At 40.7% G+C, this 27,088-nt stretch overlaps 2 protein-coding genes across 5 annotated transcripts in view; one reads left to right on the forward strand and one right to left on the reverse strand.

Moving 5' to 3' along the window:
- The window catches only part of SLC49A4 (solute carrier family 49 member 4), a 62,079-nt gene extending 59,851 nt beyond the window's left edge, over positions 1-2,228 (reverse strand). Inside the window, exon 1 of the mRNA XM_035331919.1 lies at positions 1,689-2,228. Coding sequence (XP_035187810.1) covers positions 1,689-2,067 — 379 coding nt within the window. The 5' untranslated portion in view covers positions 2,068-2,228. The remainder of the gene's footprint in view (positions 1-1,688) is intronic.
- Positions 2,188-27,088, forward strand: part of HSPBAP1 (HSPB1 associated protein 1) — a 37,662-nt gene continuing 12,761 nt past the window's right edge. For 2 of the 4 annotated variants that reach the window (XR_004752429.1, XM_035331920.1), the window contains exons 1-5: positions 2,188-2,316; positions 13,570-13,755; positions 19,408-19,592; positions 23,364-23,500; positions 26,374-26,545. Coding sequence is in view for 1 of the 4 variants with exons in the window: in XM_035331920.1 (XP_035187811.1) it covers positions 2,280-2,316; positions 13,570-13,755; positions 19,408-19,592; positions 23,364-23,500; positions 26,374-26,545 (717 nt within the window). In the remaining 3 variants the exon portion in view is untranslated. Of the gene's footprint in view, positions 2,317-13,569; positions 13,756-18,615; positions 18,798-19,407; positions 19,593-23,363; positions 23,501-26,373; positions 26,546-27,088 lie in introns of those variants that run through there. The other 2 variants (XR_004752430.1, XR_004752431.1) reach the window with 2 other exon arrangements.

Raw genomic sequence — 27,088 nt, forward strand, 5'->3', positions numbered from 1 at the left:
GATTCTTGGGTAAGGCTATAAACTGAAATTGTCTCAACAAGGACAGAAACACAACAAGATCAAAGACATGGTTTGTATCAGTATCTCTGTTCATTGTGGAACTTAAAAAATAAATCACAAGCATTATTTAACATACTCCAGTATTTTTTAAAACCCTCAAAATCAGCTCCATATAAGAGAAAAGCATACACTCAGTTCTGCCAGCATAGGTTCAAGCTTAGTTTTATTTCCTTGATAACATGAGCAGAGTTGTCATCTTCACTGTAGAAAACAAAGTAACTCACTTTAATTTCAAGATAATTAACAATGCTATTATACAGCAGTCTAGACATTGTTGACTTAAGTTTGAATTGCTTGAGAGAAGGCTGGCTGTAGAGCCACCATGGACTCGTGGAGAATGTATTTTCAGCCCAATAGGTTTTATTCCCCCAATGTCTCTTCAGCTTTAGGAAAAGCAATTCCAATTTCAAAGCACAAGCCTTCTCAGCTACAACTTTTCTCCCTGTCTTCCTCCACTTTCTCCCCATTGCTCCACACAAATGAGCTATTAATTCCTAAATAAATGGAATGAGCAGCACTTAACATCAGGATCCACAAGGGTATTTAGGCTCCTATCTCCTGTTTAGAGGCCTGTTTAAACAGGAATTAAAAGACTAAACGCTTCCGTGGATTTAGGCCCAGAAGCTCAAATCTGCAAGCACGTGCACTTTAGCAGTCCCCAGGGTGACCACACAAACTTCACAGGCCTTGAAGAAGTTCTTCAAAGACAAATGCTGGTTTTGGAAGTAAGCTACTGAAACACAAAGGCCCGAATGTGAATTAGGAAACTCTCCCTCGTGCTTGTCTTCCAAAACCACAGAGCCTAACTTCTGGGTTCCTGTTTGCTGCCTTTGCGCCTCCCTGGTGCACCAGAAACAAGCCGTTGGCTTGCTGTGATCCATTTTCAGACATGAGGCATTTCACCACAATGCAGTAGCCGCTCTGAGCACCAACATCCCTTGATCAAGACATCCCTGTTGGTATTCAGCTGATTACCAGAAAACAATGTTGGTGACACAACCATCTCCATGGCCAACACCTGCGTGGCAATGCCAGAGCGGAGTGGCTCTCCTCCAGACGTGTGCAGAAGGAAAATGCTATAGCCCCTCTTAACTTTAGGATCATTGAACCACAGAATCATTAAGGCTGGAAAAAACCTCCAAGATCATCTGGTCCGACCATCCCCCTACCACCAATGTCACCCACTAAACCATGTCTCTAAGCACCACGTCCAACCTTTCCTTGAACACCCCCAGGGATGGTGATGCCACCACTTCCCTGGGCAACCCGTCCCAATGACTGACTGCTCTTTCTGAGATGAAATGCCTCCTCATTTCCAACCCAAACCTCCCCTGAAGCAACTTGAGGCCATTCCTATAACTAGTTACCTGCGAGAAGTGGCCAACCCCCATCTCCCCACAACTTCCTTTCAGGTAGCTGTAGACAGCAATAAGGTCTATAAAATCACAAAGGCTGGAAAAGACCTAAACTTTAGCAACACCTCTCAGCGCCTTTATTTGAGGTCAGAGCTGCACTAGTGCACATAGGGCATCAGTCACACGATGGTGACCCCATGGAGGTCCCATCCCATCGGGCTGCAGCAGGCTGCCCAGCCCGGCAATGCCCTGCCACCCCCAGCCCGCTCTCACCCTTCTTGTCCATCAGCCACATGAAGAAGAAGCAGGGCACGAAGCCGATGGGCCCCCAGAAGACGAGCAGGGCGATGTCCCAGCCGCCGAAGCCGAAGGCCAGGCGGGCCGAGTTCTGGATGGGGCCCCAGGTGTTCCACAGCAGGCCCTGCGCAAAGCCCAGCAGCGAGAAGAGCAGCAGCACCAGCCAACGCCGCCCGTAGACGCGACCCGCCGCCGGGGCCAGCCGCCGGACCGGCACCGCCACCGGCCCCGCCGGGCCCCCCGCAGCCCCCCGCGGCTGCTGCAGCTGCTGGGGCCGCCGCCGCTGCTGCTGGTGGGGCGGCGGTGGGGGCAGCAGGGGCTGCCGCTCCTCCGCGCTGCTCCAGCCTAAGCCCATCTGCCGGGGCGCTGGCGACGGCCCTCCGGGGAGGAGGGCGCGGGGCCGGGGGCAGGGACGAGCCGTACTCGGAGCCCCGAGCGCGGCGGCGCTGCCCCGGCCCGGCACAGCCGCATGCGCGGTCGGGGAAGGGCCGGCGGCCGCCTCCTTCCTCCGCCGGCGAGGGGAGGAGGGAAGCGGAGCCGGGTAGGCACGGCCGGGCCCGGAACAAAATGGCCGGGGCGGAGAGCGGCGGCTCCGCCGCGCCGGGTAGGTGCCCGCCGGCCCCGGGCGTGCTGCCCGCCGGCGGTCCCGGGGCGGGCGGGAGGTCGTGTCGCCGAGTTACCCCTTGCGCCTCCCCCACGGCGCCTTATCGGGAGGAAAACGCCGGTTTTAGTGAATTTTCATGGCGGGGAGGTGCGGTGCCGCGTGGCTGCTCTGCCTCGGTTCCGGGCATGCTGCGGGGCCCCGGGGCGCCGTGTGCCCCCCGGCCGCAGAACGCGGCGGGGCGGCTGGAGGGCGAGCCCTCAGCCTGCGTCTCGGTATCTCAAGTCACATCGGTCTGGTTTGTATGAAGCACCCCAGTCCTGTAGCCTGTTTCCCGTAGGAGTTCCAGGGAGATAAACTGACCCTTAATTTCTGAGGGGGTTGACTGTCTCAGGAGTCTGTTAGCAGGGAGCTAGGCCCCCTACCCTGCACCATCCTTTCCAACCTTAACGGCTCTCCTTCAGCATCCCCTCTGGAACGTCCCACCTCAGGTGTGATCCCGTTACCTGGTCACCTGCAGTCAGAGGACAGGCCTGGGTTGCCCCCTTAGCGCCTAGAGGTACCTTTCCTCAGTGAGATGCTACAGCATTATCCGCGTTATGTCAGGTTTGAAGAGGGCTCTCTTCCAGAAGCATCCCTTAATGTCTAAAAAGGGTCAGGATGGATGAGGCACACCTAAATGTGGTGTCTACCTAACAGGTGTCAGAACGGCTTTGTAATGAGGTGGATAAAAATCAGCTGTGGTCTGAATTCGAGGAAAAAAATAAAACACACCAGGATTCAATTACAGCCTGCACATAAATCCATTTTTAAAGAATTCAGATGAATTCTGAATCATGTGGGCTACACTAGGCTCATTAGAAACTATTATCATTTAAATAGATTGAAGTATATATTCATTTCATTAGGTTGTATGAGTATTTATCTGTATATCTACCATCTGCACTTGTCATAAAATTAATGGCTCATATGCTGCACAATGCTTCATCTTCCCTGAAAAAAATACGTATTTCAGTTTGGCTCGCTTAGGAACTCTGTCACAAAGATTGGAAGCTGGTTTGATAAATGCCTGTGTGCTTAATTGGGAAGAGCTAAATAGTGGGATCCACAAGGGCTGGTTTTAGATGCAGTGTTAATGTAATTCTGTTGATACATTGGGCAGCACGTGACTGAAATTCAAACGCGATGCCCAACCCACAGTTTTGCAGCCAAAACTACACACTCCCATGAAATTTCCCCCCAAAAACATACGGACATCGCATATTGTTTAGCCCACACAGCTCTGTTTGCTAGACAGAGGCTCAAATTAGGAGTTGCAAGTACTAAGGATGGAAAAAGGAAATTTATACTAACCGAAATAATCAGAAGTATGAACAAAAAGAAAATGAGGTTTTGTCTAGAAAATTTCAGTATCTTCCTCAGGAAAAATAAAATTCATGCACAAATACGTGTCGGAGGGATGTACAGTAAAGAAAAACTTCAGCTTGCCATGTAGAACTGTGGTGGAAAAATTAGAGTAAAAATATTGGACAAGTTTCAGACTTGATCATGACCGATGTGTATTCTGTTAGTGCTTTTTTTCCCAAGTAAGATTAATTCCCTGTTTTGCTTGGTCTTCTTTATACATTACCACCTCCGTATGGTTTAGCCCGTGCCAAAATGTTCTTTCAATTTGAAACGGCTATGTTACTTCTATAATTTAATTGATTTGGTGGCATTGTGCCAAAGACAAAGTGCTGTCATTTGAAAAAGTAAACAAAGTAAAAAATGTTTCTCTCTTTGAACATTTTTCAATTAGCTGTAGTAATTGCAGGGCTTTCTTGGTTATTCTAGTAGCAAGAAACTAATCCAATCGTGAGGCAGGTGGTGCTTTACAGTGTCCTTTAACTGCAAAACTTGCCTCTTGCTACCTGCATGGTAAAATGGAAACTTCAGTAAAATTCTTCAGTAACTTATGCAGGTCACTTCACCTCATCATGTGAGAGTTTTAAAGATATTTTGGCGCATGCATGGGCCAGCAGGAGAGAGAATTTTCTGAGAAACAGTGACAAAAAAAAAGATTAAAATAGACTTGGAAGATCTAGGTTTATTTACTATTGACTTAATTATGATTTGAATAATTTATTTTAACTGCTTGATTCTAAATCACTCCATCTTTTTCATAGCTTCGCAACCCATATGCGGATCTTTCAGTCATGGCCTGACCTTTTCCATTCCGGCTATTTAATTAACACAATGTAATATTCTGTGTGAATTATTCTTGTTTGCAGGATATGGTACCATTTAAATTTGTTAATGTAAAGGAGCAGTGCATTGTTGATAAACTGTTGGAAACCAAATTAGCTTTATCTTGCAGCTAGCTGATTGCATTATTTCACTCATGGGTATAATACTTCTCTAAATATGCTAATTTCACTCTTTTCTCCGTGTGGTGACATTTTTACTGTTCTCATTACTGACATTTGTAATATGTGGGGTGGGGAAATCTTTTCTTGCTTTAACCTCATTATAATGTAGCTAAAGAGATTTGAATATTATCAGATGAAGCGCACATACATTCTGGCAAGTGGAAAGGTTATTTTGTCTCCTGGCCTGGAACCTTAATGCCTATAACTGGACTTGCCCAGACTATGGTGCCTAGATCCAAAATAGTGATATAGAAGCCCTTCCACTTAGCAATCACACAACCATGACAGCATATCCGTCAGGTAGGTGCCTCCGTTTCAAACCTGAAAGCTCTCAAGTTGGTTGCATCTCTGTACGCATGCCTGCTTGCCTGCTTGCTTGCTAAAACCCTCTGGAATTCCTCCTAGGAGGAGTTGGTGGCCTCGCGCTTTGATAGACTAGTAGTGACGGATACAAATTGTTTGGCTGAAACTGTTAGTGCTGCCAACTGCTCATCCCATCCCTGAGACAGGCCGGGCTGATCCATTATTGAGTTGGCACCTAGACTGCGCTGTTTTAAGCTTGGCTTATAAAGATAAACTGAAGGCTTTGACGGGTTTGTTGTAACCCTGGGGCATCTGGAGAGCCCAATTCGGCTTAAACGCACCTATCGTGAAACGGCTGAGTTGAGCAGTTAGAGGATTATCCCCCCATGATGGAACCTCAACTCCTAGGGCATTAGCAAGTGCCATTTGCTCTCTCCAGCCATCAGGTTTTTGGCAGATCAGCTCCCCAAGTGACTTTTTTTCAGAGTGATTAGAAGAACTTCAGCACCCCCTTGTTTCTGATGCCTCTCTCCCAAAACAACGCCTAGCGTTATGTGTACAGTCTGGTTCTTTCTTGTTTCAGCTCATATCTTCCAGCCTGACAAGTGGCAGTTGCTTGCAAAGGCTAGAAGCATTTTGGCACAAAACGGGCAGGATCCTAAATTCATTTAAAGATTCAGAAGTGATGTTTAGACTGTTTTGAATATTCCCTCCAGCACCCAAAAAAAGGCATGTTTCCCAAAGGTTTCCCTCAACTGCTAGACTTCAGTCGGAGTTGTGACAATATAGTTTCAGAGTTCTCATACACAGCACCAGTGTAGCAGAAAGATGTAATGGTTTCCCTTACACCCTCTGTCCTTGCACAACACCTAGGAAGAGGTGTGAGCAAATCCTGTCCTTCCCGCATCTAGTTTTGACATTCCCTTCCTTCTAGTTACACAGGAACGCGTTCAGGATCTCCTCTGTTTTCAGCCTGTTTTGGGCATTTTCCAGTCTGTATTCTGTACCTTTCAGCTTCTTTCTCACCTTTCTTTTTTTCTGAGAGGAAGATAGACTTTTAGCTCTACAGTCATACAATGGTTCCCTTGTACTTTGGGATGAAAAAGGCTTTACAGTACTTCCTCATGTATTTTTTTTTTTTTCCTACTATCAAAAAGAAAGGAAAATACGGAGACATGTTCAGCCTATGAAAGCTGAACAGTTTTATTCTTAAAATCAAGTATCAATAGTATCCAGCGGACAGTCATTTATACCTTTTGATCACAGGCTGTGTATGCCCACGTTGCATGGTAACCATTGTAGGAGAGATGATTTTGTGGTTTGTGGTTAGCCAGAGCCCACTGCAGGGTCCCTGAGGGAGATGCTGGGCAGCTGTTTTTTCATGCGGATTCTTCCTCTGTGGTTGGTTAATGAAAGATGTAGGGAATACAGGTTGAAAATCTGTATCAGTCTCCTTGGGTCTTGATCTGCCTCAGTCTTGATCTCATTGTCTCTGATGCCAGCAAGAAAAGCCAGTAATTTTGCTCTGGTACGGGTCTGTGCATTGTGTCTCTGGTGAATGATCAGACTTTGTCATTGTCTTACATCGAAGCAGCAAGGAATAACGTAATCACTGCCCAGATGTAATGATCTGAGCGTCAGGGTGTTTGTGTGTACAAAATTGTGTGTGGCTGGCTGGTCACACGTGGCTATCATACAGTAAGTAGGTGATACCCGTAACAGCAGCTTGTTGTGTTAGTTGGGAAAAATCACAGCCTCCTTGCAGAGAAGTTTATCTTTCTGCAGAAACTGTTTCTTTTATGTTGAATATTTACATTAAGGAACAAAACTAATGTTATTGCAATGTTAAGATTGAACATTAAATTACAAGAGCTTGGTGATTCAGATTTTTGTGAACTGTGTTAGGTCACATTATCCTTAGCCCTACATTGCATTAGAGCAGGACTTTACGTCCCTTATGTGAACCCTGAGACTGAAAACAAAACAAAACACAGAAAATAGTTTTTCACAGACCAATTTCCCCTTCACTGCTGGCAACAAGTACATTGTCAGTGTGTTGCTGCATGAGGTAGTTTATAAAGGTAAATAGCAACTTAAAAGTTAAGCTGACTTCTGCTTGCTGAAAGAAATAATGTAAACAGATGTAAGAACATCCATGCTTTTTGCTTAGTGTTACTATAATAATGGCAATCCCAGAATCTAATGCTCTGTGCTCATTAGTAATTGTGCACTTGAGAAACTTTTCTGGAGGTTCACATGGTGAGTCTTTGCAGTTTCTTTCAATTTAATAATTTATGTGATTCAGAAATGTTACTTTTATTCTTTTAGAGTATAATTTCATTCTGACAATTGTACCTCTGAAAAACTCAACTTGGGCATTAATCAAAATATGTATCCAGTGTATTATAATAATGAACAAAGCCATGTATAACTCCATCATCACCCCTCTGTAGGTCAAATATAAAAGTGCTATTGACTATTTACTACAGTAGCTTATGGGAAAAACATATTTTAGAATACTATTGACTATTACTATTTACTACAATAGCTTATGGAAAAATTGTGTATTTTAGATTTAGAGTCTTTTGTTGCTGTCACTTTGAAGTTCATGTCAATTGAGTTTGCAGCATAGGACAACAATAAAGTCATAGATGGTTACAGTTTGTGACTGAATTTTGTGCAGGGCATTCATCAATTATATAGTCATGCATATATGTTTACTACTAACAAGGAATAGGAAAATAAATAGAAATACACTTTATTTACAACATGAACAAATTAGTTTTTTTATTAGAAATATAGATGCTAGTTCTCTGAAGTGCCAATTCCTTTACTTTCAATCAAAATGTTATATTTAGTTTTGTATTAAATTTCCCATGTATTAGGAAGGTTGTAAAAAAAAATGTATATGAGTGCTGGTGAGGTATTGGGAAGGAATGGGTTTGCTACTGATTTCCCCAGCAGCAGGTGAGTGTAATTTACATGCCAAACAGACAGGGAGGTGGAATTGTAGCAGCCTAGCTTAAGAAAGAAGGGTGCCCTGTTGGATAAACTCTTTTATATCCTGATGGAAGGCTTTGTTCAAAGACTGTAGTCTTTTCCTTCAAAAGAAAATGAAATTCAATTTATCTGACAGGTGCTGCAGTCTCGTGTTTCACTGTGCTTTCAGCAATTTTGCCAATAGGGCATATACAATGTTAATTGGAAATGCATTTAATATCACTTGTCTCTATTGTACATATCCCAATTTTCCTGGTTTTGGAGAGAGGAAGGAGAAGGGAGAATATTAAATGCCAGGACATGCAGGCAGGATTTACGAGGACAATTTGGGAAAGGAAAGCATTTCTTCTACTGGAAGAGACCAGAAGAGCTGATAGCTCGATGTACATTTTTCTAGCTGAAGACAGATACAACTGCTTTCTGGAAGTGTAGTACAGGATGGCAGCAGGAGAAGCAAAGGGCAGAAGCTGGCAAGGAGTTCTGGACTAGCTTTCTAAGAAGAGCCCTAGGGGATTTTGGAAGGAGTTTCATAAATTTATGCATGATCTTGGGGTGCGCAGTCGCTCCCAGTGTTATATTCAGTGTTCTGCCTCTTACTCCATCCCCTAAGAAGTCTGATAGCTATTTCCTTATTTTTTTAATGTAAGGACAGTTTGAGTTTTGAGGGCATAGCCCTTGCTCTTACCTTTGTGTCTTGGGTCACTCAGGCTTACTCTAACTGAGATGCTACAGCAGGACTGCAAAGTGTGTGCACACTTGCCTTTTGGTCCCAAAATTTTCCTGGGAAGGACAGCCTGATTCTTTTATTTTTTCCTCCTCCATCAACAGTAGCAGACTCTGAGGGCAAGGAAGGGTGTGCTTATTATTTCAGGCTGCTGGAAGAAGCTTTAGGTGCCAGTTTTACCAGTGCAGAAGCGCGTTTAACAGGTCTGTCCTGAGAGGCTCCATGTCACAGCTAACTATCCTACAGTAGCCAAAATATCTATGCAAATCTAGTTTAGATGCCCCTGGGCTATGCTGTATCTGCAGTGGTGCCATACCCAGAGTCAAAAATAATAGTAACAGCAATAAGTGGTCAGGAGGACATACCTAGATGTTCATGCAGTGTGTCCTGAAAACTACCTGGATATAAATAGATGCATTCTGTTTGCCCAGAGTAGGCTGATTATAGTGCATAACCTTGTAATCACATGCAGATTATTTAATTATTATTATTTTTTTAATTTACAGAGTTAATGTACTGAGAAATCATTAAGTCTGACCTCCAAACCAAGTTGCTTCTTTTTGGTTCGGGGAATTTCACCATCACCTGTTCCTTCTTCCCCACTCCTGTCTGTGGATATTTAAGATTATGGAGGTTAGCTGATTTTTTGAGTGGCTTGACTGCTCTGTATTAGCCTATTCAATGCCAATTATTTCTTTTACCTTCTTATACATTATAGTTCTTTTTAAAAAAAGAAATAAGGATGATAAAGCATTACAGATCTGCAAGAAAAACAAATTGACAATGCTTCTTCCAAATATGTTATTGGGATTTCCTTGTACTCCCTCTTTTAGAAAATAATTTTAATACCTCTCAATTAAACCTCATATTTAAGCAGCAGGGTGTTTTGGCAGAAGCCAACTACCACTCACTAATGAACTCCTGTAATTTGCTAAATTATTTTAAATGAATGAGAGTACATTTAGCTTTTTAATGACAGTACATTTAACTTCTGAACAACTTTGATCAAGTCACTTTTCTTCAGACTGCCCACTGAGCTAAACTCTTTATTCCCAAACCCCATTCAGTTACTCTGAAAAATTGTTAATCGGAAACAAGAAATTATTTTTTTCTTTTAGAAGCAAAGGTCTACTGGAGAGTACTTAGCAAATTCATCCCTATTCTTTTACCTGCCCTCAGTGCTGAAGTCTGGCCGAGTCTTCGTATTTGGCAACACTTCATGTAAAGATGACTGGAGAGCTTTGTTTTTTTAATTGGAAGATCTCTATTTCACACTGTTGCCTTTCTAAAGAACACCTAGGTTTTTCACCAATTATTTAGGTTGTCACAGTTACAAAAGTTGAGTTAAAACTTGGTCAATTTTTCAGTTCCTGGTTGGATTCTATACATGCCTTGTATGAAGTCAAAACATGAGACAAATTATTCCTGTTTCCTTTTGTGCTGTGAAGCCACAGTACAGCCTGATGGAAAGAACTAATTTAACAGTCTTCATTTTGTCTCTTGGATCAGAGTACAAGGGAGAAAATGAAGACTCCAACAGAGTTTTTTTCTTTTCAAAAGGAATATGCATTTCTATCCTCTCCTGCTACCTGATTTCCCTCAGGAATTTGATCTCTAATGCCTGGGATATGCCAAGGACTTTTTGTTTCTTTGCTACACATTTTATTTATATGCATTTTACTTATACACGCCGGTGTCCAAACTCTGTGCTCTTGTAAATGTTATAAAATCTCAGGTTTTGCCTAGGAGCAATTACCATCAATTTCAAATGAGGAAATACGGAGAAGGAAGAGTCCAGCTTGTGAGGTCTTCATGAAGCTGTGACAACAATGACTAAGGAAACAATTATTTTAGATCACATTTTTTTATCTGGTAATACCTCTTCCAAGAGATATCTGTCTTCAGATATCTCCTTTATCTTTTACCACTCATATAGTGTATAGTTCTTTCAGAAATCTGTGACTCATCAGCGGAGTTCTCCAAATTACCAAAATATCTATTTGATACAGTACATGAGAGTTACCTTTTATTGTGTGCCTTTTCAGTCACAGCCATTTAGATATGCATGACAAATATTATGGGGAATGAATTATGTTTAACGGGCTGTAGTTCTCACCAAGGAATACATAAAACTGAATCAAGACGCTTAAAGATTCTTTTCACAAAATTGGCAAGAATTCCCATTTGTCTTTTCCAAAAAAAAGTAATGTTCATTTATCTAATGCTTTAAATTGTCTAAAATGTCTCAAACTCCACTGCTGATTATATCAGCAGTATTAAGTGTTGTATGCAATTACTTTATCTATATCAGGAAAAGATAAACACTCATTTAACAATGATTTTAATACCATTTGAGGATAGGAATGATTAACATCAGTCTGAGACAGACTGTCCTCTTTCATTGTTTCTAAATTTTATAGGGAAGTAGGTTCACAACTGAATCAAGTGTGGAGACATGACAAAAACCTCTGGCTAATGTTCAGTAGTGGAGAGGCTAGTTAGTTACACTGTGTTGTGTTTTTTTTTTATTTGGCACTTATGCAAACTCTCCCAATCGCTTGAGCTGTGAGCTCCCCACTGAATATTCACTGTGGTTAAAACCACACCTTTCAAAAGCACAATATGCATGTAGAAATCACATCAGAAAGCCTCACAGAACCAGCAGTTCAGTTGGCTTTAGTGAGCCTTCCTGTCTCTCCCAGTGAGATTTCTGCTTTTATAGAGAACATCCCAACTACTGACTGAAGTTACAGGATGAACCCAAAGTTTTGCAGTAAAACTTAGCTTCAGAAAATCCAAATAATATTTCTGTGGATTTAGGTCCTTTAAAATAATTAAATGTACTACCCTTAAAACAAAAGCAATTGAGCAGTGGAAAGGACAGCCCTGTGGTGATAAACTTAGCCTAACCAGGAATAATTTCATTTTAACAAGCTAAAAAATAGGCACGGCCAGCCAGCTCCCATAACGTGAACACCGGCTGTGTGCAATATTACAATTGCACCAGCTGAAGATGGAAGAAGTCGTATAAATCCCTCTGGGAGTGCTCAGGTCTGGACTGAGCCTCACGTTCAGCCCTTGAGCAATATCACTGTGAAGAAAAACACACCGAGCTTTGTCCTCTCGCCCTGCCTGGCACCAGCTCCCTGTGGCCTCACTTGCACGTGCAGTTGTGCCTGCTCGTGGTGGCTCTGCCGTCGCTGGACGAGTTGCCTCCAGGTGTGCTCACCTATCACTGCAGAACCCCCAGAGGCTCTTTCCATGGGTGCTGAGGGCCATATGGTACGGCATACGGTCCCTGTGCGGCCTCCTTATGTCCTGGCTGCGTGAGTTGCTGGAGCGTGAGACTGAAGGCCGAGTGTCGTAGACGGCTCTGTCGCAGCAACACCATCCTGTCAAGTGCTGCTCCGCGGCTGAGAGGAAATGTGGAAAACAACCCAAACCCCAAACTCCCTCCTCTCGTCTTCCCGAAGAATTGGAAGCTGTTTTTTAAATTTTATGTTCTGTGGAGATAAAATATCAGAGGTCTTTGGTTTTGAAGCTTTATGCTGGAGTTGTCTGACACCATGCGTGAAAGGCATGTGCAGGATCCTGTTGTTCCTGCCATTCGCGCCTCAGTATTCCTACATTTTGTTATGTTACAAACAATCCCAAGGAACCTTCCTCAGCAAGCCTTGCTCCCAGTGCTTCTTCCCCTGTTGTAGAAGCCCTCTGAGCTTTGGGGCTTGCTGGTTCTACACACCCGTCCTCCCACCTGCACGCTGAGGGGAGCATGGGCACCGGGCGTTAATGGGAATTTTCTTCTCCTGGGTTTGTTTAACCCATTGAGCATGCCAGACCATAATTTGAACCCTAAACAGTGCAAGTGAATAGGTTTGTTTGTTCTAAACAAGTCATGGGGAACCCAGCTTATTTAATCAGTATGTTAAATGTTAGACATAACATGGATACAGATTCTGCACGAGTTAACTTTAGTAGAGGTTAAAATAACAAATGGTTTTATTTTTTTTTTATGATCCACATTTGTAGTCCACTGCTTCAGCACTATGGAACTGTTTTGTTTTGTTTTGTTTTGTTTTGTTTTTTTTAAAAAAACAACATAGGTTTTCCTTCTCAATATGTCCCTAAAGAAAAGTTGTTCTAAAAGTGCTGAGTTTATTCAAGTTGCCTGCATTTCTGCTTGACAGTTTCAGTGGGCCATATAACTCTCTGAGCAGCAAAGGACTAAATTGAAATCTTGAATTAGCTTAGTTCTTGGATTGACACAATTTTCTAAAATTCTGTAGATGAAATATTAAAACTTAAAAAATACCTGCTGCTTTTGGTTATGCTGCAGTTTCTTGGTTTAAATTAAATGCATAGGAACCTGGTTTATCACCTCTAACATTGCTTTTCATCTTGTGGAAAGAATTATCTAATGAAAGACTGTTACTAGAAAAATGTATATTCTCTAAACTCTGGACATGATTCTTTTTTCTTTTTTTTTTTTTTTATTGATAGCCTAATTCTAAAGCATTCGGCTACAGTGCTTTACTGCCCAATTACAAGTTAAAATTCTAAAAGTATGCGTATTTATTTATTTTTTTTTACGTTTTACGTGCTAATCACTGTTTTAAACTGTAATTTGGTGTAGGAAAGTTCTTCCAGTACTTGTACTAGAAGTGTTACATAAAATTTTTTACAAGTGTGATACATGAAAAAATCAACTATAAACAGATGAAGTATTAGTTCTTAATATTTCCCCTGCTGTGGGAGATTATAGATAGCACTTCATGTATCATAAGTCATTTCTTCACTGCTCTTTTTTTTTTCTTTACACAGGTGAAGATGTCAAACCATTTACTCCTGAGACAGCCAAGGAAATTGTGATGTCTCTACAGCAACCTGCAGTCTTCTGTAATATGGTTGGCGACTGGCCAGCCCTGCACTGGAATGTGAAATACCTTTCTGCAGTGTTGGATGGAAAGACAATAGAGTTTAGAATAGGATCGAAGACAATGGATTTAGGTGAGACAGAGATGGACTGGTGATACTTCACAACTTTTGTTTTTTGTTTTTGTTTTTGTTTTTTTTTAGGTTGCACAGTTCTCTGTCTCTCTGTTATCATTGTTGAGTCTCTAATGTCTTATTTTTCATCATAGTCTTTTTAGGACATAGTCTTTCTTTTTTTGGCCAACAATGGAACTCTTCTTTCTTAAGTGCTTATTTGTAGTAATAAGTCTGGTGGGTAAAACCAGCAGATAAGAATCAAGGGTCTCAGTTTCCTTTGCTTGCTTTGTAGGGTATGTGGTTGGTCCTTGTCTTTTACATGATTCAGATGTTCAGACAGACTCAGCTTCTACATCCACAAACCTTAGTGTGTTAAAAAATCAGCTGATTAACAAGACTATCCTCTTTTTTCACCTGTAGAATTGAGATAATTTTCACCTTCCTCCAGAGTTTTTATAACACTCTGGTAGAGATTTTCTTTTAAAAAAAAAACTTTAAGAACCTGTAATGAAAGACGCTGTAAAGTATAAACCATTAATAAAATCATCTGATGGCCAGTAGAATAATTTCACCTCTAACCTTCCAGATTGAGTCAGAGATCTAGGAATACATGATGGAAAAAAGGCAAGTTTTGCAGTTGATTTTAAATACTACAACAGCCACACAATGCTAGCCAAGATGTATCTATGGACAGAAAGGGTTTCAGACCAGAGTGGGAAGATACAAGACAAGTGTGCAACAAAATGGCAACCTACTAGTGACTTAAGAGGTTATTCATTGGTTTATTCATATGTATAAGTATCTTCTGAATATGTTCTGCATATCCTTTGCCGTCCCAACTACATACCAAAATACAGTTTGCCATGTGCTTCTCCCTTTTGCCTAAAATATCTTCTCTCCTTTCAATCTCTTCTTTTTCTCTAGACCAGTCAAGTACAGCTTTAAAAAAAATGCTTAGCGTAAGTCAAGTTCTTCTAGACCCCTTCTGGCTGTTACTTGTGTGCTCTGCTAACCTTCAGCAGTTGGACCACCTCTTTCTTGGAGTGTAGGGTCTGCATAGAGACTCCAGAAGAGGCTCTGCCAGTTCCTATGGAAGTGGTAGGATTACATCATGTTATATTACTTACAACACTGTGTGAAATTTGCTTTCTTCACAGCATCATGACAATATTATTTCATGTTCAATTTGTTGCAAGAGAGGTGATGAAACAGAAGGAAGTGTTAGAGGGGGAATGCTTGGCATTTTAGGATTTCAGAGCATATTACCAGCTTGGATTAATGATCCTTTTGTCATCCCTGGTAAAGCAGGTGTTATATGTTTGCTTCCTACATATGTGATAACTGTCTTGTAGAATTAATATGTTAGTACAAGTCTCCACAGCAGTGTCACTATACTTCAGTGCAGCATCAACCAGTTCTTGCACAACACGTGAAAGGCACCCAGTCGCCCACAGGGAAGAAGGTAGAGGTTGCATATATATGACATTTTCTTTGACACCTTGTTAATGTACCTCAGTTCTAATATTCAGGGCTCGCCAGCACTGGTAAAAAGAATAGTTTGGGTCCTAGCCTCCATTAAATTAGTAGGCATTTTTGAGAGCCAAATGGGTATTCCAACTGGGAAACTTCAGACAGGACTCATGGACTGTTATGTGGATAAATTATGGATTGATGCTGCCAGTTAAGTAAATAAGATTTACCTCTTAACAGTAACTTGTAGTAAATAGGGATATGGAGTGGGCTTAAACTGGAATTTGCATCTTGAAGTTGCATCTGTCTGTATTTCACTTTTTCCTAAAGACATCAATCTCCAGGCAGCAATCAGGTTGTCTCCAGGAACCTCCATTATATGCTAATGTGAGCTAGAAGTGTCTTCAGGAAGATGGTTAGAGCTGTCAGGGGTTATATCGTAACTGAATGAGACTTGTGTTGCTATAAAAGATTTGCATTGTAAGGATATATTAGTGAAGCCATTAGCCAAGCCATCTCAGAGTCTGAAATAATGTAATACATTTCACATGCCCCTGTCATTTGGAAAATGGTTGATCTCACTCTTGTGTGCTTCACAGTTTCTCAGTGAGGGCCTCTCTTTCTTATCATTGCTTATGCTAACTTTCCCTGATGAAATGGAAGCAGCAGTGTGGTTAGAGAAAGCAACAGGAGAATACAACTAAAATTGTATTGGCCTCTTTGAATACTCATACAATGTTAACAATAGATTAATAGCCTTAAGGCTAAACTAGCCTGGCAATGTTGGAAATGTGCAGGAAGGAAACTCCTCTTGTCAGTGTATTTTCATGTCACTCTGAAATGACTGCTTCAGAGCTTCTGAGATTATTTAAGCCACTGGGTTCAACTGGAAAATCCTAAATCATTTGAAACCTCTTGCTATGACAACTTGTCATCTTTCTTTGGTACCACATCTGCAGCTTGTGGGGAGATTCCCAAACTAAAGATTCTTAATATAAAAAAATGAGAACTGCTGATGGGACAACTCAGTGGGAGTTTCTTGGATTTTGTACTTGCTTTTCATGCTAGTTTGGAACTTACCGAGGCATTCAGATCTGGAGAGTGTATTTGGCAGATGAAACATGGGAAACATGGGAGCTAGCAGTATTGTTCGTGTGAATTATTTGTACATGCCTAAGTGTATGTGTTTGGTAGTATTTTGTCTTATTACACAAGTTAAACAGTATCTGTCTGTTGGAGGAAAAAAATGCAGACAGAAGATTAAAAATTGACAGAGATAAGATACATCCAGAGAGTACCAACATTCATTACAAGAGCAATGAAGGTGCAATTAATCAGGAAATCTGTACCTATCTACTTCCAGCCATGCTAGAAGATTTATTTTTCTGAGGTGGGTTAAAGGGTGGGCAGCAGCTACTGAAGTTGAGTTTCTGGCAGAGAAAATGCAGCAGTATAACCTGTCTATCTGATGGCCACCTGGAGCATACCAGCATGTACAAAGGAAGAAGAAAGCTGACTCAAAAAATACTTTTTTATAGACTTCTCCTTTTCATCATTTAACTGGTTATGTATTAAAATGAATAAACAAAGAGCTTACTGTGAAGAATATGGAGAGGGCAAGAGGTTGTCATGCTGATCAGCTGTGTGTCATGAGATCTTGGGAGGAATTTGTTCTCAGAGATGCTGTAGTGGAGCTGATCCTGTCACATACACTAGAAAAAGGGCTGCAACTTGGACATCTGCCCAAGAGGTTTTACCAGTAAAGATAGTGGAAGAATTCAAGCCTCTGAGATTTCATAGAGGGGACTGCAAGGGTGGGGTGGCTATAGACCCCATTGCTGAATAGAAAGCTGAGAATATAGTACAAACACTGCAGGCTAAGTAAATGTCGCATAAAACTGAGATGGATTAGTACTGGAGTTGGATGTGGATGGTCAATTTTTTGGCTTCTGAGTGTACCCGTGCTTTGTTACAATGTTAAATTGTTACTCCTTGCTTGGATTATTTAAATAATTTTAATTCCCCAGCAGTTCTGAATGTATATTTGGTTTTCTTTTACATTTAAAGAAATGGAGTAGACATTTCACTTCAATTTGTACTTGCATTTTAGGATATCTTCTAAGGCTATTATCCCTTTTTATTTTCATTAGTATACATTGCAAATACTCCCCTTGAGTAGAAAAGAACTTGACATCTGACAGGACTAGACCTTAATGAAGGAGGAGCTGCTGTTGTGCAAAAAGCACTTCCTCCCTCCTTCCGTTTTCAATCTGTGGCATTAGGTGGGCGAGAAGACTGTCATGCCTCCAGATGTCATGTCATCAGACAGCATTGGTAGCTTATTTTAGACTTCTGTGGCTTAAACTACAATTTATTAGTTACGGAACATCTTCAGCTTTTAGTCATTAAGTATTAGCAAACTGGTTAATGTTTTTGCTTTCAGCTGCCCTTTGCTACCGTTTTCACCTTAGTTGCAGTCTACAAATCCATAGAAACAATCTGTCTAGATTGCCCAAATGCTGTTGTTTTTTTATTACTATTTATTCTTCCGTAAGCACACACATCTTGGCACTGAACTAGCTATAAATTAAACCAAGAATATTGCTCTGAAGAGACTGTATCCTTGAAGACAGTCTTGCCATTCATAGCTGGATTTTTTGAAATAAAGCTCAGTGTAATACTTTGTGAGCTATAAAGAGCATATTTCTTGCCTTTAAAATACTTGCCTCCTGAGTTATCTAGGAAAATAGGCAGCGTCTCGAGCACTCTTTTTTTCTCATCAAAATAATGTAGATATTGAGCCAACTTCAATAGTGCTTGTATCTTTTATCTAATTTTTCCATCAGACCATCTTTTAGTGAAATGATGTGCGTTGCATTAATGACTGGATATCAGGAGAGAGCACTGAACTGCAACACGGAGAGGGAATCAGATATTGGGTTTTTTGGTTATTGCAGGTGATTTATATGTCTTTCATGCAGTTCTTAGGTTAGGGAGCCCTTACAGTGCAGAGACCCAGGTTACATATTGCTGAATATTGTGGCTTATCTGGCATTTTCTAGTTAATGAATTTGATAGTGAGGGGAAGGAAAACTGCTACCTAGGATACTACAATGGAGAATGACAAAATGATGGTGATAAAGGTTTGCAGAAGCAGTTTTCCCACCCAAGGGGAATAAGAACAAACATATGAGACTATATGGGAATGGCTGTGATAAGAAAATGAGAGCAGTAAAGAACGAAGAGCTGCTGCTGCTGCGCAACAGTGAAAGGATCCCATTTTTGAACAGTTTTGTGCAAGTTACACAAGGTTAAATTGCAGCTCCATCATTGTCATTCATGCAGGCTGCAGTAATTTTTTCCTCAGTAGTGACTATAGTACAGTAATTTTATTATTTTTTTAAAAAGTTGGATAAGTCCCTTTGAAGCTGACACAATTAGCAGTTGTGGGAAATGAAGATCTCTGATAACCAGAAGGAAGGCCTGCTGTGGTGTGGGCTATCTTGTAGGCCTGCCAAGGGACCTGACCTTGAGCTGAAAGGTTGTATCAGTCAGCATGACCAAAGCGCAATGGAAGCAAAATACTGCTGGTAAACTATTTTTTTTTTTTGGTCTGGCAAGAAGCACCTCAATATGCTTTCTTCAGTCCCAAACGAAAAATAGGGACATACATATTTTAAATGGATCATTGATGTGTGTGGCTCTATACTTTGATTCCTATGCATTGCTTTACTGATTTAGTCATGCTTTAAGTGGGAAAGGGAAAGATGAACATGTCCATCTACAGAAATCTGTGGAGACAAAATAAAGGGTACACAAATACTCATGTGTGCATTTGCAGCTCACATTTAAGAAGAGAGACCATGCAAAGGACAGTCTTAAGTTGCTTAGGGGACTTGGGTGTATTAGTGAGTTACCATGTTTAACAGTGCCTTGCATGTGAGCAGCAGTAACTGTTGGTGTGCTTTTACCTCAGCAAGTTCATGCTAACAGCCTTTCACTTAAACCTTAATGAAAAAGCAATGATCTCAGACACTAATCACGAGTTAGTGATGAGAACTATTTTATTGACCAGGGTCAGTCCACCTAGTCCCACTTTGTATTTCATGTTGCATTTACACAGGGAGAAATTAATTACTGTTTTTACTGGCTGTGTACTCAGTGCTCATGCAATATTTGGCTTTTCTTTTGTTGCTCTAGTTCCCCAGTTTGAAACCAGGTGTAGCTATGTGAAAGCTACACTTGAAGAGTTTTTGGCTTGGAGTAGTGGACAACCTTCTTGTCTCTCTGGACCATTCAGTTGTTTCGAGTACTCCAAATGTTGGGCTTATGCTGACTACAAGTATATTGCCAGGATATTCGAAGACAAAGCGGAGATTTTCCAGGTAAAGCATTCATATTATCTCTTACTAGCTTAATCATTGCAAATTATCTAGTGTAGCTTCTGTGATCCCCTTTGCCCATTTTTTAAAATATTTTGAAATGAAAGCTATTGGTTCTCAGGCTAGTGCCATATGGCAGCCAGCCAAATTTCTGGGTCTCCTTATGTACCTAAAAAAAATACCGCATGTAACAAAAACAACTGTCAGGTTGGCAGCACTCCCCATTTAGCCCTGCATCATTCTGTGACTGGAGGGAGGACTTTGAGAGCAAGCTCGGGGAGCCATAGTCAAGTGTGTAACCACTGCTGCTGAACATCTTCCCTGCACCTCGGCTGAATGAATGGAAGCGAGGAAGGAAAAGGGTGATGAGGTGATAGGCAGGCCTGGCATGTTGTGAATTCTAAGTCTGCAGGATTATTATACCGTGATTGTCCATATAGGCAGTAAAAAGAAATGAAGTAACCTGTCCGTGGAAGTATATAATCTGGGGTAGTTTCCTTAGGACACCTAGCTGGAGTATTTTCTTTCATTTTTCCTGTGGGTATATTGGTTCATCTACATTCCAGCTACTCCTCCTTGCAAATTGTAAGAGGGCAAAATTAAGGATAGCTATGCAAAGTTGTATTTTTATCAAAAGAGATGAAGAAAGAATAATAAATGAAGCCTTATTCATTTATACACTTTCAAATGTGAAGATGGAATCATAATTCTCTGCAAATACTGTATCACTGGGATGACAGGGAGGCCAAACTGATAAGCCCCTTCAAATTAATTATTTTCTCAGAAAGTGTTTCCTATGCTCCTTATATATATATTATTCTTTCCTGCCAGCAAAATCAGTATTTTTCAGTATTCAGTCTTTTTTCAGACTGTCTCCTTTCCCTTTGTTCTGTGGTTGGACAGCAAGGTTTGGGCACAGGGACCACTTTGCCTTTCTTTTTCCTCTCCTTCCTGGAGCACACTGAACACACTGGGTATTGTTCTTCAAACTCATTTTGGAGCTCCAGGCATGTTTCAGGGTCCCCCAGATTTGAGTGACTTCATCTGTCTGTGGTCCTTCCTTGGCCTTCTCTTTCTGCCTCAAGAGACAGCATTTTCTTCTGTTTTGTGGCACAAGACCACGAGGATAATAGCAGCTCAGAAGACCTGAATAGCCTGCTGCTTCGTTCGGTCAATAAAAGCACACTCAAAGGAAAGAACCATTTTCCTACCTCCTTCTTCCCCTTGCCCCCATTCAAGTACAAAATCGAGGCTCCAGGAATTGCATTTCTGTGCAGGTATCACACCACAACCTCATCACCTGACCTGTAACAAGCAACAGATTGTACTGTAATTTTAGAATAGACACACGTAATGGTTATGCCACGGATTTTTTTTTAAGCAGAATCTGGGAAGGAAAAAATCGATGGTGTTATGCAAGCAAATATGGTGCATGTCATCTGCTGATTTTACAGGCATGGGAGTGAAATGCATCAGTCAGTTCCAGACTCATGGATTCTGAAACATTGCTATACAAATTATACCAGCCAAAAGAATTCTTTGTAGAAATTTTCTTCCACTCTTGTGTGAATTTGATGATAACCCCTTTTTTTCATTTTAGATTTTATTTAGATTTACGTAAGGTGACTTGAAGGGGAAAAGAAGGCCAACTGCACTGTTATTTATAGTGATTAATAGGGCCATTTAGAAGTTGTTTGAAATTTAGATTGCACTGTTTATCATTTACAGTTGTGTGGGCTAAGGTAATGATTCCATTATTCTAATCTATGAGCAGTATCTAGCATCTTACATTTTTTGTTCAGTTGATATTTCATTACAGAATTTGAGATATAAATCAGAAGCAAGATATATGTGTGAAGTTTAAATAGAAATGAGACCTTTTAAAGTGACATACGGGTACAAATTAACTTCATTATAAGCAGCAAATGAAATAAATATAATTCACAAGTAATGTGCCATCTGTTATGGTTGGAACACCTTTTAGAGCATTTCTTCTTGCTGTGGCTTTTTATTGTAGGAAAGGAGCCCACTGTGACAAGATTTCAGAAATCCTACCAGTTCCTTTTCAGTTCATTGGTTAATAACTATCTTACCCATAATCATTTCAACTATTTACTACAGCTGAAGCATTTTCAAAAAGTTCTTTTAAATCTAATATTGATTATGTGTGCTTTCTCCCCACTTAAATTGTAACAAAATACAAAAACTATTTAGGTGTGAGATTAAAGTGTAGAGATAGTGTTACACTTAACTTTATCACTGAAATGGTTGTATTGGATTTATATTTTATGGCTGCTGAAATCTATAGGAGCAACTCTTTCTTTTTGATTTTTTGCTGCTTTTGACAAATGTTTATATTAGACATGCATTTTTTTTTCAGATGACATCTTTAAAATCAATACCTCTGAAATTTAAAATCTTTAGCAACACCTAATTTTTGGGAATGGTGGCACTCATTTTGAGTCATAAAATGAGACTCTAATACAGAGTCATGGTGAAGTTACCCTTATAATAATATCTAGTTGTAGTTTTCCTCATTCATAGGACTTAAAAAGTGATGGTCATCCACCTGTCTGCAAGCAGCTAGCTTACATACTTAAATTAGGACGCTAGACTCCAATTTTCTGTTTATAGATGGTGGAAAAAGAGAGACTTCTCCAAGGGGTGGCTGAGAGTGCTTTGACAAGAGCAGGAACCAAACTTAGATTAGATTCCTAAAGGCAGGTGAGGTGAATGAACCTTAAAGTGCTTTACTAAACAGAGCAAATATCATTCATAACCTTCCTTTTCAAGATGGAAAAAATAAAGCTCAGAGATGAAGTGATTTACTTGAGACCATCAGGAAGCCAGGAACTGAATCTCTGTTTCCTAAAGCTCAGTCTGGGGCTCCAGCCAAAAGGCACCAGTGTCTCTGGCTGGCATACCTCAAATGTTTTCCAGCGATCAGGCCTTGCAGGTTGTAGGGTGAGAGAAAGAAGGGAAAGCTTTATCCAAGCTATACAGAGTCACCCTGCAAAACCTGGTCAGGGATCAATGTACTTGGAAGCTCTGGGATTATATTCACAATAGACGCATACCTGTTCTGCCTTTTCTCCCCATGTATTTGAATTGTTTTACATTCACTGCCTCCACAGTCACAAAGGCAGGAGAAGAATGTGTCCATTACATGATAACTTTATAAAACAGCATACCACTGGGCCAGAGATGGGGTAAAGTCTGTTTTTCCAGAATACATGAAGAAAGCTGAGACAGGAGCAGAGAGACAGAGAGCAGGTGTGCCATGTGGATTATCAAATTGGATTTAAAAGGGGATGGGATTTTTTCCTTAATTTCTTCCTTTATTTTTTTAAATGCCACATATCAGAATTTTTCAAACTTAAATTCTGAGTTTGGGTGGATGGTTAAGAGTAGAGGGGGGGGGTGTTGAAAAGCAGGAAAATAAGCCATGTGTGGCCACAAAGTAGTTGGGCAGTCCTATAGAACAAACAAGTACCTCGCAATATGGAAGGCTGGGATGAGAAATGGAGACAGATCTGGGAGGCTGTGTAGTGAGAAAAAGAAGAAAGTCAGCAGAAGAAGTGCTCCTAGAGAGGAGAATTTTGGAGGAAGGTGCAAAGGTTATGCATGCAGGAACCCCTACCGAGGAGCAGCAACTGAAGTAGGCAGAGAAACTGAGAGGTAGAGGCAGAACACAGGAGACTTAGAACTGAGCATTGGATTTGAAGATTTGAATCAGTGTAACGGCTTACATAAATAACATTTTTATTGCCGTAGGATATAAGGTGGTCTGACTTTGGTTTTCCTGGAAGAAGTGGAAAAGAGAGCACACTGTGGATTGGGTCTGAAGGAGCAAACACTCCCTGCCATTTGGACTCCTACGGCTGCAATTTAGTGTTGCAAGTACAAGGAAGGTAACAAATGCACATACAACAAATATAAAGTTATATTGTGCTGTAAAGTTAGTTTTGTACTCTGGAGTATTAATTATAGATCCTGAAAATTTTAATTTTCTGAGCTCTGAGTGATTGAAGAGCATCAGAACTGTTTTACAGGCAGAATTTACAGGGTTGGAGTTTGACTGGAGTGTGAAGGTAAGATGTAATTTTATTTTCTTCAGTTAGATGGAGATTATTCCTGGTCTGTGTGTTGTATGGTGCAATATTCAACATTTTAATCTTCCTGGTAGTTACGAATTCAGGAAGTTGGACTTAGGAAATAAAGAGTTAAAAATAAAAAGCCTGGAAACAAAATGGAAGTAAACTACTTTAGACTTTATGCTATTCTCTGTACAAGAGCTTCTAATAGCCTGCTACAATTAATTTAAAGGGGACCATCAGGATGGGAGCAGCCAGCTGTGAGCAAAGTTAAAAGGAACATTTAAGGCTCCAAACTCATTTGGGGGACATGTGGCTTTGTTGCTATTTCTTTTCCTGCTTACCACTGTCTTTTTTTATTCCATGTTTTTTCCTGCTTTCCTTGCATATTGGCCTCATTTTATTTTTTTCAATCTATGATTACTAGAGTAACGCTAGCAAAACAAGTTGCATGCATTTTTTAGGTTTGATAGTACATGGTGGAAGGAGTAACTTGACAGTAGAATTTTAATGTGATTAATTACTCTGACACATTTTATAAAACAGTTAAATCATGATCATCTTGCGATTAAGGTGCAGGATGGGGAGGCAGGCAGGCATCTTTTCTGGGCATTGGCACAGGCTGACTGGCTTTAAGGCCTGAGGCAAGTTAATGTGTCATCATCTTATCTATAAGAAGGGTAATTCTGTTTTGCTCTCAGGCTGGTTTTCATTCGACCTTGTAAACAGCCTTCACAGCCTTGGGTGAATGTGCAACAGACACCCTGGAAGCCCCCCTCAGAACTGCACTTCTTGCTACAACCAGTCCCATAGACCATATCTCAGCAGTAAGCATGAGGCATTGAAGTCCAGACTCTTAAATGTATTTAGGAGCTAGAAATCTCAATGAAAACCCATGAGATTTTCATGCCTTAATATCTTCTAAGGATCCACGTAAATACTGGGTGTGCTAATTAAGTATAGTAATCTAGACCCAGTACCTGCCATTCCTTTTTGATCCCTACCTTTAGGTGTTGAACTCCAGCCAGAGTTCCAGCATCACGTTGCAATTTTGCCTGCCTTCCCAAGACACTCCCTCCTGCTCTGGTAGAACAAAATCTTTGTTCCTCTCGGGGAAAGAAGAATCCTAAAGCCTTTGCATGTACTGAAAAGACAAAGTTGTTTTCCTCTTCAGAGCAAAGCCTATAAATAGACCACAAACCTATACAAGCTTGTGCATCCTGTGCTTCTTCAGAGCAGAAAGATTCCCTTTTGAGAATCACAAACAAGACAGGCTTTGTAACAGAAAATAAGCTTATGCTGAACTTAAATAGATTTGCCTTTGCAGGAAAGCCAGGGACCACTCCTTAGCCCTTTGTAGCTATCTTGAATTTCCTCCTTGCATTCCTTGGGCTTCTTAATTTGTTGCTTCATGATATTGCTTTGTCATGAGCCTGCAGGATTAACCCATGAGCCTCCTAACCTAGTTATTTGATGCCTCTTTGGAGGGTCTAGCTTGGAGGACAAAGTCAAATTGCAGTAGGGCTCGGGTTCCAAGTGAACTGTTTTTTGTGTTTGCACCCAGCAGTAGCTTTGGTAGTTACCAAGAAATGTCAGCGACCTATGGCACTTCCATCTGTGCCTATCTGTGCAGTTCTGGCTACCCTGCTATTCCTGTCTCTTCTGTGCCTGTGCCATTTGGCTGCCTTTCTCCCATTTTCAGATCGGTGACTTAGAACTGACAACCAAAAGCACTATGCAAAAAGCAAGTACCACAAAAAGGGACAAAAAGGAAAGATCTAGCAAGAGTCAGAAATAAAGCAGAGCTGCACAAATTGTCCAAATGTGCTGCAAAGTTACTGCCTTTACTTTTCAATTGCTTAGTGCAACGGTTACTGTTGTACTGATTGTCTGGCACTTCTTAAATGTAACAAATCTTCCCTTTGTATATTCCTTTCTGGTTATTTCAATTACCTGAAGTACTGCCCTATAAAATTTCTATTTCTAAATAACATATGTACCTGCTAAGACATTTAATTTATAGTACCCATAAAGCTGGCACCACCAGTTCTGGCCTATTCTTTTTTTCTGTCTGTGATCATGTCTGTGTAAGTGAAATAGAGACACTAGCTGAGTTTTACTAAGAACGAGGGGTTTGGAGCCAACATAACTACCAAACAGGGTGATAGGAAATAGAAGAACACATCCATAGGCCTTTACTGTTGCCGTTGTAAACAAAAACATTCTCCTTTTAAAACAAACGTGGGTACAGCAGCTATTCATTCAGTGAATGAACGTACGCTGTCTCTAATGAAATGATTTTCCCTGGTTTGTAGAACAAATTCCAATGCTCTCTGAGCATCTGTAAATGCTGCACGTTGCTTTGTAGAAGGGAGGAAGGAGGAACCAGATGGGAGAGGTTTGTTGTTGTTGTTGGTTTTTGTTTTTTTTTAAAAAAATCATTTTATCTGCCTTTTAAAAATAATTGGTGAGAAACTGTAAATCTTCTCCGTTGAAAAATTAAAAAGTGGAATATTTTAAAAACACTTTTAGTAGACAGCCTGTAAGCAAGCACTGCCTATGTTCTCACTGCGTAGGAGATTCACACAGTGAGGCAGATCTATGTTTTATTGAAAACCTTGCTACTGCCTTTAGTTCTTTGCTGTAACTGACATGCACTGAGTACATTTTTATCGTCTTTCTATTTTCAGGAAGAGATGGCACCTCTTCCCACCTGGTGACACCAGTTTCCTTTATCCCACCAGGATCCCTTATGAGGAATCCAGTGTATTCAGCCAAGTCAATGTTGCCAAGCCTGATCTGAAACGCTTTCCAAAGTTTAGGAACGCAACAGCCCATGTGGTTACACTCAGTCCAGGACAGGTACCATTCCTATATGAGCTTTATGTTACTTGAAAGATGCTAGTAATTTATTTAACTAAATAAATTTATTTAACTAACTAAAGGCTAGGAAGTTTTAACAAATTGACTGTGGTATTTCTCTTCCCCAAGGTTCTGCACTCAGGTGTAATAAGGTAGATCTCTCAGCATGGAAAGTTTCTTCACTTGCAGCTATTTTTCTAGATTTTTTGTGCAAAACACACAAACGTTTGGAGAGTTAGTTCGATAGACTACCCAATAACAGTTCTTGCAATCACCTCCAAGTTGTTTTAAAACTTTCTTCAACAGTACTCTAACCTGTCTACTCTGAAAACAGTATGTGTAAAAATTTATTTGACTAATCAGCATGTAGAGCCAGCAAAGGAACTCAGATGTTGATAGCGAAGAGTAACTTTAACCAGGGAGCACTGGCCTAACTTGTTGCTTTAGTAGCAGAGCATTATAATGATGCTACTTGCCTTTAAAGCACATACCACCCAGAGGTTTCATGGTGCTTTACGAGGATGCGAGGATATTACTAACCCC

Source organism: Oxyura jamaicensis, chromosome 7 (genome assembly GCF_011077185.1).
Source record: "Oxyura jamaicensis isolate SHBP4307 breed ruddy duck chromosome 7, BPBGC_Ojam_1.0, whole genome shotgun sequence".
NCBI classification, from domain to species: Eukaryota; Metazoa; Chordata; class Aves; order Anseriformes; family Anatidae; genus Oxyura; species Oxyura jamaicensis.